The 12,185-nt window shown below is 43.4% G+C and overlaps 2 protein-coding genes across 3 annotated transcripts in view; both read right to left on the bottom strand.

Moving 5' to 3' along the window:
* Positions 1–889: 889 nt before the first annotated feature.
* TMEM42 (transmembrane protein 42) lies at positions 890–6,695 on the bottom strand. Its single transcript, XM_071561362.1, has 3 exons — positions 6,573–6,695; positions 1,942–2,088; positions 890–1,129 (listed from the first exon to the last, which is right to left on the bottom strand). The coding sequence occupies exons 1-3, from the start codon at positions 6,681–6,683 to the stop codon at positions 989–991; spliced, it is 399 nt and encodes a 132-aa protein (XP_071417463.1). The 5' UTR covers positions 6,684–6,695; the 3' UTR covers positions 890–988.
* A 100-nt stretch (positions 6,696–6,795) lies between these two features.
* KIF15 (kinesin family member 15) overlaps positions 6,796–12,185 on the bottom strand; it is a 39,102-nt gene continuing 33,712 nt past the window's right edge. The window contains exons 31-35 of one of the 2 annotated variants that reach the window (XM_071561355.1): positions 11,414–11,486; positions 10,825–10,862; positions 9,000–9,165; positions 8,506–8,637; positions 6,796–8,200 (exon numbers count right to left, since the gene is read on the bottom strand). In XM_071561355.1, the coding sequence (XP_071417456.1) occupies positions 8,117–8,200; positions 8,506–8,637; positions 9,000–9,165; positions 10,825–10,862; positions 11,414–11,486 (493 nt within the window). In that variant the 3' untranslated portion in view covers positions 6,796–8,116. The remainder of the gene's footprint in view (positions 8,201–8,505; positions 8,638–8,999; positions 9,166–10,824; positions 10,863–11,413; positions 11,487–12,185) is intronic. The other variant, XM_071561356.1, reaches the window with a different exon arrangement.

The following is a 12,185-nucleotide window of genomic DNA, read 5'->3' as shown; positions in this document are numbered from 1 at the left end:
GTCGACACCTTACAAATGTTGATTCATGGCACATTCACCATGTTGACATCTGAAAATGAAGTAATCACTGAGGCAAAATTCAGCAGATCATCTGCATACCAGTGATCTGGTGGATCAGATCACATGAATGGGAATATGCATCATCCAGAGGTGTAAAAACCCCACTGCTTTAGAAACTTCATTTTACCAAATGTTAAAGCAATTGTCAGCTTCAGTGGGATGGTAGATGCATTGAACACTGACAGTCCTACTGAAGGCAGCTGATTGTTCACATGATGCCTGTTGTATTGTCCTAAAATTACAGTTTGACCTACATACAGTAGGAATGGTGATCAAAACCCTATCCTGGTTAAGAGTTTAAAGGAAAGAGCAGCAACCTTACAGTGAGTCACATGTCAGGAATGGGTAAGGGAATATTAAAGGCGTCAAGATACAAATGGCAAGTTAAAAGGTGTATGTGACTGATAGAGGAAGCTGAAAGAATTAAAGCATGGCTCCAAAGCCTTATAGGCAGCAGCAGGTATGGAGCCATTTCAAGAGACACACACGAAAGCCAGGAAGAGCAGAGGTATCAGCTGCCTTCAGCATCTGCTTCTGATTGCTTTTCTACTTTGGAATAGATTCCTTTATGAAAAAGTACTAACACACAGGCACCTTCCACAGCCACCATGTTTACTTTCACCATTCCCTGAACTGGGAAAGCTCCACAGCCGCAGGGTGTGAAGAGGAGGAACAGCTGATAAGCTTCTGGCCCTGATTTTTACAATACTGACTCATAGTGGATCAGCTCCCTCCGAGGCTGTCACTGCCACCACACCACTGCCAACCTGCCACAAAAGATGCAACCAACATGACTTTGCAAATCAGCAGGTGAGCAGGGGTTAGCAGGTCCATGGCTGACTTGTTCCGAGGCCAGTGGTGACTGGGGATGCCGTCACGAGACAGGCTGGAGAGGGGCAGCATGGGACCATGCCCCTTTCAGCAGCTATCACTCCTCCTTCTCTGCTGGGACCTGCACCAGCTGGGGCGCAGTCGTGTGCAGCAGCACGAGCCCGCAGAGCGTCACGGCGAGGCCAACCCACCATAGAGGCGTCCACGTCTCCCCGAAGAGTAGTCTGCCCAGGATGGCCTGAAGGAAAAGAGAGACATAAAGCTTTGCTGGGTTGAGCTGCTCCAAAGCCTCCTGTACTGCCAGAGCTGTGAGGACTTCTGCTGGGAGAGGCAGCCCTGGTCAAAAATCTGCTTGAGGAAACTCATGCTGGGATGACCAACAGAAACGGCTGCTGTGGGTGATGCTGGAAATGACTGACTCTCCCATCCAGTCTGAAAGAACAGCTACACTGTGGTCCCAAAGCAGGATATGGGTAAATGCATGTGTGCTTTGCTGCCTTCCCAGCACTTCCCAGAAGCCAAACCTTGCACTGACTGGGCAGCTCCAGTCGATTATTTGACCCCACCATGAGCTGTCTGTCAGCTGGAGCACAGAAACAAGATGGACTGCTGCCAAGAGTGAAAAGCAGAAAGGATAAACCTGTGGGTCAGAGATCCTTTCACTGTCATTAGAGGCTGTACATCTTCACACCCAGCTAGGGTGACTCTGGCTTGTCACAGGTGAGGTGTTGCAAGGAAAAGCAAAACAAAAGAAAGCAAAGCTCCTGGCTCCAGCTCTCATTAGCAATTATTAAAGCTCAGTAAACTCTACAGCTGCTTCAAGGCACCATGCAGGGCATCAGCGCTCTTCCTCCTCCATCACCCAGAAAAGTTCCACTGCCTCTGCCATGAACAAATATCAGAGCAGCTGAGGCCTGATTTCATGTCTGCTTGTAACCCTCCCTTTGTGGATGCTGGCTGTGCCAGGAGAGGAGCTAAGGCCAGTGGCATCCAGCATTCTCACACAGCTGTGCCCCCCAGGTTCAGCGCCTGGGGAACGGATCTACTCACCGAAGAGATGAAGTTGGAGGCTGTGGTCGTCACAGAGGCAGCAGCCGAGGAGGAGGAGAGGCGTAAGGCTTTTGCAAAGACTGTCCACATCACTGCATTGCACACGAACACCAAGCCAACACAGCTGACACGAAGCAGGACTGGCAGCTGTGGGACAGAAATGAAAAGCCTGTGTATTTTCACCTCACTAATTCATAGGCATTTGGGAGCCAAACCCAGCGGTGTGGGCTTTTGAAGCTGAATTACAGGAAGTGAGGAAACAGCCCTGGATGGAGTGTGAGCCTGGCATGTCCTGCCATGAGTCCAGCCTCAGGCTGCAGGCCAAGAAGTGCTAGGACAAGGTGCAGCAGCTGCCATGCCAGAAGACAAATTTCAGAACACTGTCCAGCTCATGATGTGGTGGACACAAAATTCAGCAATGTGCCCTTCACTCATCACTAACATATAGGATGTACAGAAAAGGGTGAAATTCAGACCTGACAGGGAGAAACACCAAAGATGTAAATGCAGGTGCTGTGTGTGGTCCAGGGCCCAACTGCTGTGAATCTGGACTGAGACACCGTGGTCCCAAAGCACTGGTCCCCACCAGCTGCCAGGACCTGGCCTGCCTTCCTGCTGCAGTGAGGGCAGAGCAGAGCTCTCTGTGAGCAAAGGCAGAGCTGAGGGGCTTCACACCTTATCTTACACACTCACTGGAGAGCAGATTTACTGAGAGGTCTGCTCCAGCATTTAGCAGCAACATAATTACCTCTGAATTCAAGTGCTGTCAATGTCAATTAGGTCCTCAGTAAAAGCCTCCCTCCTTAGATAACCTGCCAACAGCCTCAGTCTAAAAAAGAGCACAGTTGTATCTAAAAAGCCCTCCCCATTCACAGCCTCCCTTGCTGCCTCCTAGTTTAAGCTGCTGAGGCCATCTCCCCAGACCATGGATGGCATGTAGTTGACATGAAGACACCAAGGGAGATCACAGGCAGAATATGACTTGCAAACACTCAGGGAGCACACAAGGGCAAGGGAAAGCAAAGCCTTATCTAAGCATGCAGTAATCAGGGCTTCACAGCCTGTCACCTTTCAGTCCCTGGCGGGATCCATCTTGAAAACAGAAATGTAGGTGTGAAGTCACCAACAGAGCTGAGAGGTGGCATCCATCCCATGGGAATGGCTGCACTGCAGCCCCCTACCAGCTGCTCAAGTCAATGGGGGCCATCAACTGTGTTCCGCTCCCCTCTGCAAGCAGAGGGGAGCCACAGGGATGAAGCAAAGATGAAGCAAGTGATGTTGCAAGTTAAAAGACTGCAAAGCAAATTCTGCTCCATGGTTCACGCAACCTCTCCCAGGGTAACCCCATTCCAGCAAAGGATGGTGCAAGTATGTAGCCTCATTTTGCTCCATTTGTGGTAAAGGTCTCACGCTTGATTAGGGTAACAGTAAAAATCAAAAACCAGTCCCACCAGTGAAGTACTTTGTTTTCCCACCACCACCCTGGCAAAATCTGTAGGGATGGATAAGAGGGACAACCATGCCTTGCTATTACCACTCCTCTGATGAAGAAAATGTCTGCCATGTTATGACTCACCCTGGGATGGGGTTTGCCTCTGCCTCTGTGACCAGACCATTTTACCTTCCTCAGGGCAGTTATGTACATCCACACACCACTAGTGGGCAGGCAGATAAGAGGGCACAAAAAGTCTCTGTGTTTCCCCTAAATTCAGTATATTTTCAGATTAGAAATAGACTATGCTGCCAGGGAAAAAAAAAAAAAAGCTTTAAGAGAATTTGTTACTGTCTTGAACTATCCATCTGAGGGTCTAGAGAAGATGGGGCCCAGGCTCCTCAATAAGGTGACTTGGGATATGGTAAGTAGAAACAAGTAAGGTTTGAATCAAGCGACATTTTAATCCAATACAACAAAAAACAAAGGTGACCAAGCATGGAACAGGAATCATGGACTCTCCAACCTTGGAGAAGGTCACACGTATCCTTTTGCAAAGCAGAGGTTGGACTAGAGACCTCCACAGGTCTTGACTTGAATTAGTCTGTGAGACCATCAGTGGTGAAGCAAAGCTGGGTCCCACCATCATCACCACTATGCTATGTTGAAAAGTGACCTTGAACCCACAGGTATTTCTTCTGGTCTTCTGCAGAGCCAGGGAAATGAGTTGCAGTATGCTCTGCAGGTGGCACATGCCCAGAAGGAAGGTTTATCTGAGAAAGGTCAAGTCCCTCTGCACCCTGGGCAGTGGAGTGGCCACAATGGCATGCAGACAGGGAGACAGGAACATCCCCACATGTTTCGTTCCCCACAAGGAAGGAGGGAGATACAAATTCCTTCCCAGCTTAAGACTTAGCTGAGCCACCCCAGTGAGTCAAGGATTACTGTTCTGATTGCTTTTCTAAGCAGAGATTAATTTCAGTGTACATTTCAGATAACCCAGAATCACTTCTGAAGTGGCAGTAATTTTAGATGAAGATTGGCAGGGGAGCAGAGAAAGCAAAGTAAAACTTTTGTTCAAGTGAAATGACCCCTCCTGGTCAGGTTGCTCTCAGGCTTAGCCATCACAACACATCCTTCTGGCCAGGAAATCCCTCTTTGTGTTGTTGTTGAGTATCCTGCTACCCTACATCATCAGCTCTTAAGAGCATCAGCATATATTTAACATTCGCTGGTGTGTCCCATGCTGCTCAACTGATGGCTGCTCTTCTACTTAGAGACTTGCATTGTTCTTCCTTGAACACAAAACTCCTCCAATCTGTTGCCTCATAGCTGCTCTGCAGAAATGTCTTCGCAGCAAGCATGCAGGATACAAAGGGAGCCTCTGAAACACTTCAGTGTCTGTAGTCCTGCACACTTTAAGCTACCAGGAAGATTATGGAGTCTACATAAAACTTGGCTAGTTTTACAGCTAAACTGATTAATTTTTCGTCAAAAATTGACCTGAAAATGGAAGGAACCAATTTATACAGAAAAAAGGAACACAGTCACAGAATCACAGCATGGCTGAGGTTGAAAGGGACCTTTGGACTCCATTGGGTCCAAGCCAGTCACTCCTCGAGCAGGTTGTCCATGTCGACATCCAGTGTTTAAGTATTGGCAAGGATGGAGACTCCATCACATCCCTGGGCAACCTGTGCCCATGCCCAGTCACCCTCACAGTGAAAAAGATTTTCCAGATGTTCAGAGCAAAGTGCCTGTGTTTCAGGGTGTGCCCATGACCTCTGGTCCTGTTGCTGGGCACCACTGGAAAGACCTTGGCTCCATCCTCTGAACACCCTCCCTGCAGGTATTTCTACACATTGATGGGATCCCCCCTCAGCCTCCCCTTCTCCAGGATAAAGTCCCAGCTCTCTCACAAAAGAGGTGCTCTGGTCTGTTCATCATCTTTATGGCCCTTTGCTGGACTCTTTTCAATAGCTCTATCTATTTTTTTGCACTGGAGAGCTCAGAATTGGACCCAACACTCGACGTGTGGCCTCACTAGGGCTGAGCAGAGGCAAAGGATCATCTCCCTTGACCCACTGGCAACATTCCACATCAATCATGTGACACTTTTTCATAGCACCCAAGAAACTCCAACCAACCAACCAACCAACAAAAAAACCCAAACAAACAAACCCCAAACAAATACGCAATATTTTTATAAATGTCAACAGAGAAAAATACTCAGAAAAGATGCTGTCAACATTTTCAGTAATTCCATGCTCTGGTATTCTGTCAGCACAGAACACAGTTTGAGGATTTTTTTTTTTGGAGGAGGTAGGAAAAGTATTGGTTTTAATTTTTTTTATTCTCCTTTCTGATATATCAGAAGAGATCAACAGGATTGGCAGATAATGAGTTTTTGCCTCTTTAACCCTAATAATCATACAGGTCAATTTTCTTTTTTCCTGGTGCAAGGCTGGATTGTTTCAGACCGAGTTTCAAACCCAATCGTACATTTGCCATATAACAACCTGTACCTAAGTTAATCTCCCCAGTGTGTTTTAGGAGACACGTATGCTGCCTATCAGCATCTCCCCACTCATGCACAGCCTCGTGTACCAATCCGTGCCTGTGCCACAGCTCACTCCTGCAGGTAAGTGAGGTGAAAGGCCAGCAGACCCAGGTAACCTCAAGCACAAGGTTTGAGAAACAGAACCGCGATAAAGATCATCACGAATTAACACTCAAGGACCAGCCGAGTGGAAATCAAGGGCTCCACCTGTCTGCTTTGGTAAGGAATGAGCTGAGACAGAACAAGAGGGAGAAGGGTAATCTTATTAGCAAACCAGTGGCTAACAAGCGTTTGATACTAAAGAGCACTCACTTCCTGCTTTTGAAGAAACCCTGACGTAGAACCACTGCAAATGAAGGGTTGGTCCGGGTCATTCCCGTACCACGCTTGTTGACTTTACATCCCCTCCGCTTCGCTTCCCTCTCCCTGCTGCTTGTTGATGTCGGCACCGCGCGTTAGTCAGCCCTGCCAGGCTGTGCTCCCCCGGGAGGTGAGTCACAGCCCCGCTCTCACAGTCAGACCCGACTTCACTTCCCCATACGCCAGGGCAGCCCCTGGGAGCGGAGGAGGAAGGAGCGGCGCGCTCGGCTGATGCAGCAGCGCAGCCGCCACCCGCCCGCAGCCCGTCCTTGCCCTTACCCATCCGCCGGCCGCCTCCCCGCCCGGGCCCAGCGCCAGCTTCGCCAAGGCCGCCGCCGCCGCCCCGAGCAGCCCCGCGGCCGCCGCCGCCGCCCCGCCGCCCGCCCGCATGGCCCAGCACGGGTCACGGGGCGCGGCCGCCGCAGCGCCACCCCCAGCACGGGCGGGCGCGCTCCGAAGGACGCGGAGAGGTGAGAGGGGATAAAACACACGTGGTGCGGTGTTCGTTTATATACAAAGGTTTTATTGGAACAAACGGACAGAAAAGGAGGCAGTAGGAGAACAACGCGAGTCCACGTACAACACAGAAAAAGGGCAGAAACTGCTGCCTACTAAGGAAATAGTACAGAAACAAGAAGGGAACATGGTAAACCTCGAACATGACAGTAGCAAATAGAGCACACAAGGGACAACAGTGCTGTGGTCCTTGACGAACCGCTCTCACTCTGATCCGATCTAGAGTGTCTACAGGAAAAACCCAAACTTCCTATGCCATTTAAAGTCAGCTTTTTCCTTCTGTACATCACATCAAAGCTCAAGTGGGAACTGAACTTAGGCAACTTTAAAATTTATTGATAAGCTGGTAAAAATTCTTCCTGCCAGCTGAATTATGTAGAAACTCACTAGGTATATCCTGCCCATCACCAGACACACATCTTCCTCTTTATTCCCTTTTGCCCCAGCTCTTGTGGGTAATTGTCCTGTATGAAGAAGCCAAAAACCATGATAGGATTACTGGCAGTTAAAAAAAAAGCGTTTGATATTGCTATATAAAATCATCATTTTTTGCTCCACTAAACATTTTACTTATTTGCAATAAATCTTAAAAGCAATTAAATTATGCTGTACTCTTAAAATGTTCTGCATATTTTCACATCATCTTTCATAACATTAACTTGTTTGATTAAAAAATGGTTGCAAAATACTTAGTCTTATAGTAGACTTCTTATTAGCATGGTAGGAAATTCTAAGAGGGGAAAAAAGGTTTGAAAAGCATTTAAATTTCAGAGAAAGAACAGAAAGCCAAAATATATTTATAGTACTATTTACAAATCTGTTACTTAATTCACATTTTGCTTTATTGAACAAAGTTCAATATGAAAATAACTTGTAAGCAACCCAGTAAATTCATCTTATGTTTAGTTAAAAAAATTATCACAAAGGAATTGTGCTTTTTAAATTTTGGCTCTGGTAGTAGAGGTAGGAACCTAAATAAAAACACATAAAAGGAAACAAAGATCCAGGTGTGTTCCCAGTGAGAAAGCTTTTCCGTGGCAAGTTACAAAAGTTCCAAGGAAGTACCTTCCAGCACCTGTACAAAATCAGTTTTGGAAACTGAAAATTGAAGAAAGTTGTTAATATGTCATTGGAAGCTGCCCACATAGCTGGAATAACATCCTTCACTAAGAGTTATTACCAGCAAAAAAATCTATGAACTAAAATACTTGATTATTCCAGGACGTAAGCAAGAGTCAAGTTTGACAAATGGCTTTTGCTTACTCTGTACACTTAAAAAATATGGCTCTGCAGGTTTATTTGTGTCATTACAGCTGATCATAATGTCTACAAATGTCACATTTTTTTGATTCTTTCAAAAAAGCATTTTCAACTCGTAGTTTCTCAGTCTCCTGTAAAACAGAAAAAAACCATGGGTATATTAAGGCAATTATCCTCACTTTTTTGTATTCCTAAATAAGTGATATCTACATTTGTTCAAGTGTTTTATACACTCGATACTTGAGGAAATTAAACAGGGTGATCTTTGTCTGGGCCCTGTGAGGAGACAGACCAGCCCTGACTGACGTAACTGCATAAAATCAGAGGTCTCTCCATTACTCTCTAACAGAAGAGCAAGAATTAGTTTTCATCCTCAAAGCTTAGCTCTCCTCTATGTCAGGCCATTACTTCATCTCTGTTCTACTCTGCAACTTACCTCAGTGAGTTTTGCGTTATCTTTCTTCAGTTTCACAAGATGCTGAATCTTCTGGTTTAGATTTTGATGACCAAGTAGTTTCCCGTTCTCCTCAGCAAGAAAGTCAACTTGCTTCTTCAGCAATTCTATTTCCTGTAATTAATATAAATACATTGTGTACCTCTTAGCAGTAGCCTCTCCCCCTCTTTTCAGAAGCAATAGCTTCTTGGAGCTATAAATGTACTAACATTTCAGTTTGTGGTAACGCATGATGCAAGAGTTGGTTCACTCAGGAAATACGTATTTGTCCTTAAATACTATGTTAGATCCCTCTAAGGGCAAAAAGAGCCCTATTTGCTTTGTATTACAAATTGCCACACTGATTTCCATACCCAGACCTCCACTAGTGCAGAGAATAACATTAAACATACAACTAAACTGCAAGACAAAACAGCTCTACCTCTGCTGAGTAAGATTCTATTGTAAAGACAACAGAAGGATTATACATGTGTAACCTTTTCAGTTCTGTCCTTTTCTTCATATGCTTGCTCCAGTTTTGATCTAATTTCTTCTTTTTCATTAAAAGCTTTGAGCTCCAAAGTTCTTGTTCGTTGCATCTCCAGAGTCATTTGATGACAGGTATTCTCTTGGATTCTGAGGATATTTTTGGTCTCTTCTAATCTGCCAATAGAAAAGAATCATAAAACATTAAAGAACAACATAAATGGCATACAACTTAATTACTTTAAGTCAGGCTTGGACATGGAAGGAGGCTCCTTTTAAAGTGCCCTTTTGAGTCAATATATTTTTTAGAACTTAGTGCTAAGGGAAGGAAAAATGTCATTCTGTTTCACAGCTCTTGTGTTTGATTCTGTCAACCAGGCAATGTTTTGGAGCTGCTCTTCTCTTTGGGAACTGTATTCTCTTTGGGAACTGTTTGCAATCCAGGATATCCAACTCCACTCATAGAAAACAGAAGCTTCACCTACTAAAACACTTTGAATTAATTCACCGAAGGAATGTAAATTTTCCAGCTAAACTCAGCTGCTCTTCAAGTTTCCCCTAAATTGCTTGTTTGTCTGTGGCTTTTCCCCCAATAGTCTTGCTGCTTAGAAACACCTCTGAGCAGCTCCAAAGGCTGAGCTTGTTTGGCCTCTTAACAGAAGGACCACCACTTTGGATAGAATGAAAACATTTCCAGCAGACAAGATGTCTGTAAGTCTGAAGAATATTAAACCAAATGATCAAACTTCACAGCCTGTCTACTGATTATATGAACTTTAGTAATTTTCCAAGTCTATCCAAATATTGTATAAACTAAATTGCTTTTGTCCTCAGTTTTGTTTTACTGAAACCTGGTGTTTAAGGCCTACTCTACACAAACAGTATTTATCTGCTGCATTTGTCAAGACATTTTCTTAATAAGGAAAGAATCTTTTCCTTCTTTGTGCATTTTTAGTTTGTATGAGACACTGTAGCACTGTTATCAAGTGTATTTCAGAGACCAGACAGGTGTGAAACCCCAATGCATCAAATAGCAAAATAATCCCTAATTTCCAGACTAGAGAATTACTTTTGAAATGACTGTCTGCATAAAAACCTATCTTGATCCTTAAAAGAAGTTACTTATATAGAAAGCATTCCATTAATGTAAATAACTCAAATATTAGAAGATTCAGCCACTATGAATCCTGAACCAATATGGATTAGGCAAAGAATAGGAGGACCAACATTTTCAAACTAATTTTTATCTACTAATTCAGTATTTTCTTTCTTTGCCACTATCCATCCAAGATGCAAAACATTTGAATTTTGAGGACTACTTGCACAATAGTGCAAGCACAATCTAGGAGTCTTCTAATAATAAAACCTTTTAATTATTCAAGATGAACTGCAAAACTTTTAACAAATAGCATAAAAAGGAAATAATTAGATTATATTTAAAATTTTAAAACATTTATGATACTAATAAAGAAATGAACAGCATTTCAATTCAATTTGAAAAGGAATGTGCTCTAGGATTGTATAAGATCTCAAAAAATAAATAACTTTAAACAATTAAAAATATTCCTTCCAGTTTAAGTTTTTATGGTTCTACCTGTTTCAGAGGATTGTCTTGATATAATGCTATTCTCTTTTCAGAAAATATAGTAATAGGTGCTACTACCACCTACTGATGAGAAAGAGTAAGAACTCAATGTGTCTTGCAGAAGTGTAAACATTTCCAAATTACGTCTTTTATAAATTCAGATCTTAGATTTCTATTGCTCATATACAGCTTTTTTGTCATTAATTACTTTAATACAAATTTCCAGTTCAAGGAACAATATTTAGACTTACTCTGCTTTGATTTTCAGCATTTCCTCCATCGCTTTATTCTGTAAAAGTTCAAAAGCATTAGATACAGCTTTAATGTTTAACATAGAGATATATATTTAAAATTATTTGTCACTTAATTGATGCTACATATCTCACTCCAGATCCTACCACAGTAGCTCACATCTCCAATATTCACTTTAAGTTCATATCTTTGCTATATGCACAGCTGACCCAGGGCAGTATCTCTGCCCACTCATGCACAGCAGGGCTCTAATAGGGGGTTCTTCTGTCTGGGAGATCCAGGGCAATCTCCTCTGTAACATTTACATCCCTTTGACAGAGACCTGGCATGAGCAAGTGACACAATCTTCACTTTCCAGCTCTGTGGGAAGGCGTCAGATTTAGCAATCCGAATCCAGTTTTGCTTATTGTGCAATCTGACACCCAGTTCACTGGTGTTAGGCCCAGAGAGAAACCCTAAGAGCTCAGTGTCAGGCTTTGCCTGTTAGAATTCACGCGAAATCAGGGCTTGTTTCACTGCTGTGAATTAGAAGACATGATAATACTTCACAGCAGGTCAACAGTAACTGACATGAGAAGGATAACAAACCTTGGCAAGTCTCTCCTCAGCAATCTCTTCCTCTTTCTCTTTGAGGTACTGAACATCGGGGTGTTTCTGATCACTAGGAAATGCAAGAATGAGGAAAGTTTCTCACAAACAGAGGAAACCAGTTGTAAAAACATCTTATCCAGATGAAACCAGTAAATACGTGTAGTTGTTTTCACATGTGTTCATACTGAAAATAGTGAACATCATGAAACAACTCTGGAAGGGTTGTTCTATTTTTCAAGAACACCACATTTCCTTTTAGTAGAGAGAAACTGTTTTCATTAAAACAATTACAAATGTAATATTAATACAGTTAATACAGTTGTTAAAACATTAATACAGTTGTTCCTTAGAGAGCTTTGTGACCGAGGTAGATGTTTTATTAGTTGATGATGTTCACATGTATGTTGACTGCAGAAAGCAACTCCTTCCCATAAAGTAACTGCTCAGTGATCTTGCCAAGTTAAGAAAGTAAAAGATTCTTGTATTCAGAAGACTTCAATACTTTTTATTTTGTGTTTAATTAACATGACATTGGATGGAAATAACCAAACACCATACAATAAAAATAACCCACAAAACCACACATCAGTGGGACCACTTCATCCTTGTAGTGTGCCATAAGGAAGGAACTTAATTGGTTAAGAGTTTTACAATTGCAATACCACTATTTTCAGTAACTTAAAATCTTGAACAGATCAGGTGGGTTACTGAATGATGATGTTGTTTCTAAGGCCTTCTGCTTGGCAAATGCTTTGCAACAGTCATTTCA

This window comes from Pithys albifrons, chromosome 7 (assembly GCF_047495875.1).
Source record: "Pithys albifrons albifrons isolate INPA30051 chromosome 7, PitAlb_v1, whole genome shotgun sequence".
NCBI lineage: Eukaryota > Metazoa > Chordata > Aves > Passeriformes > Thamnophilidae > Pithys > Pithys albifrons.
Note: the sequence above shows the minus strand (reverse complement) of the source record. Positions and strands in the feature narration are given on the sequence as shown.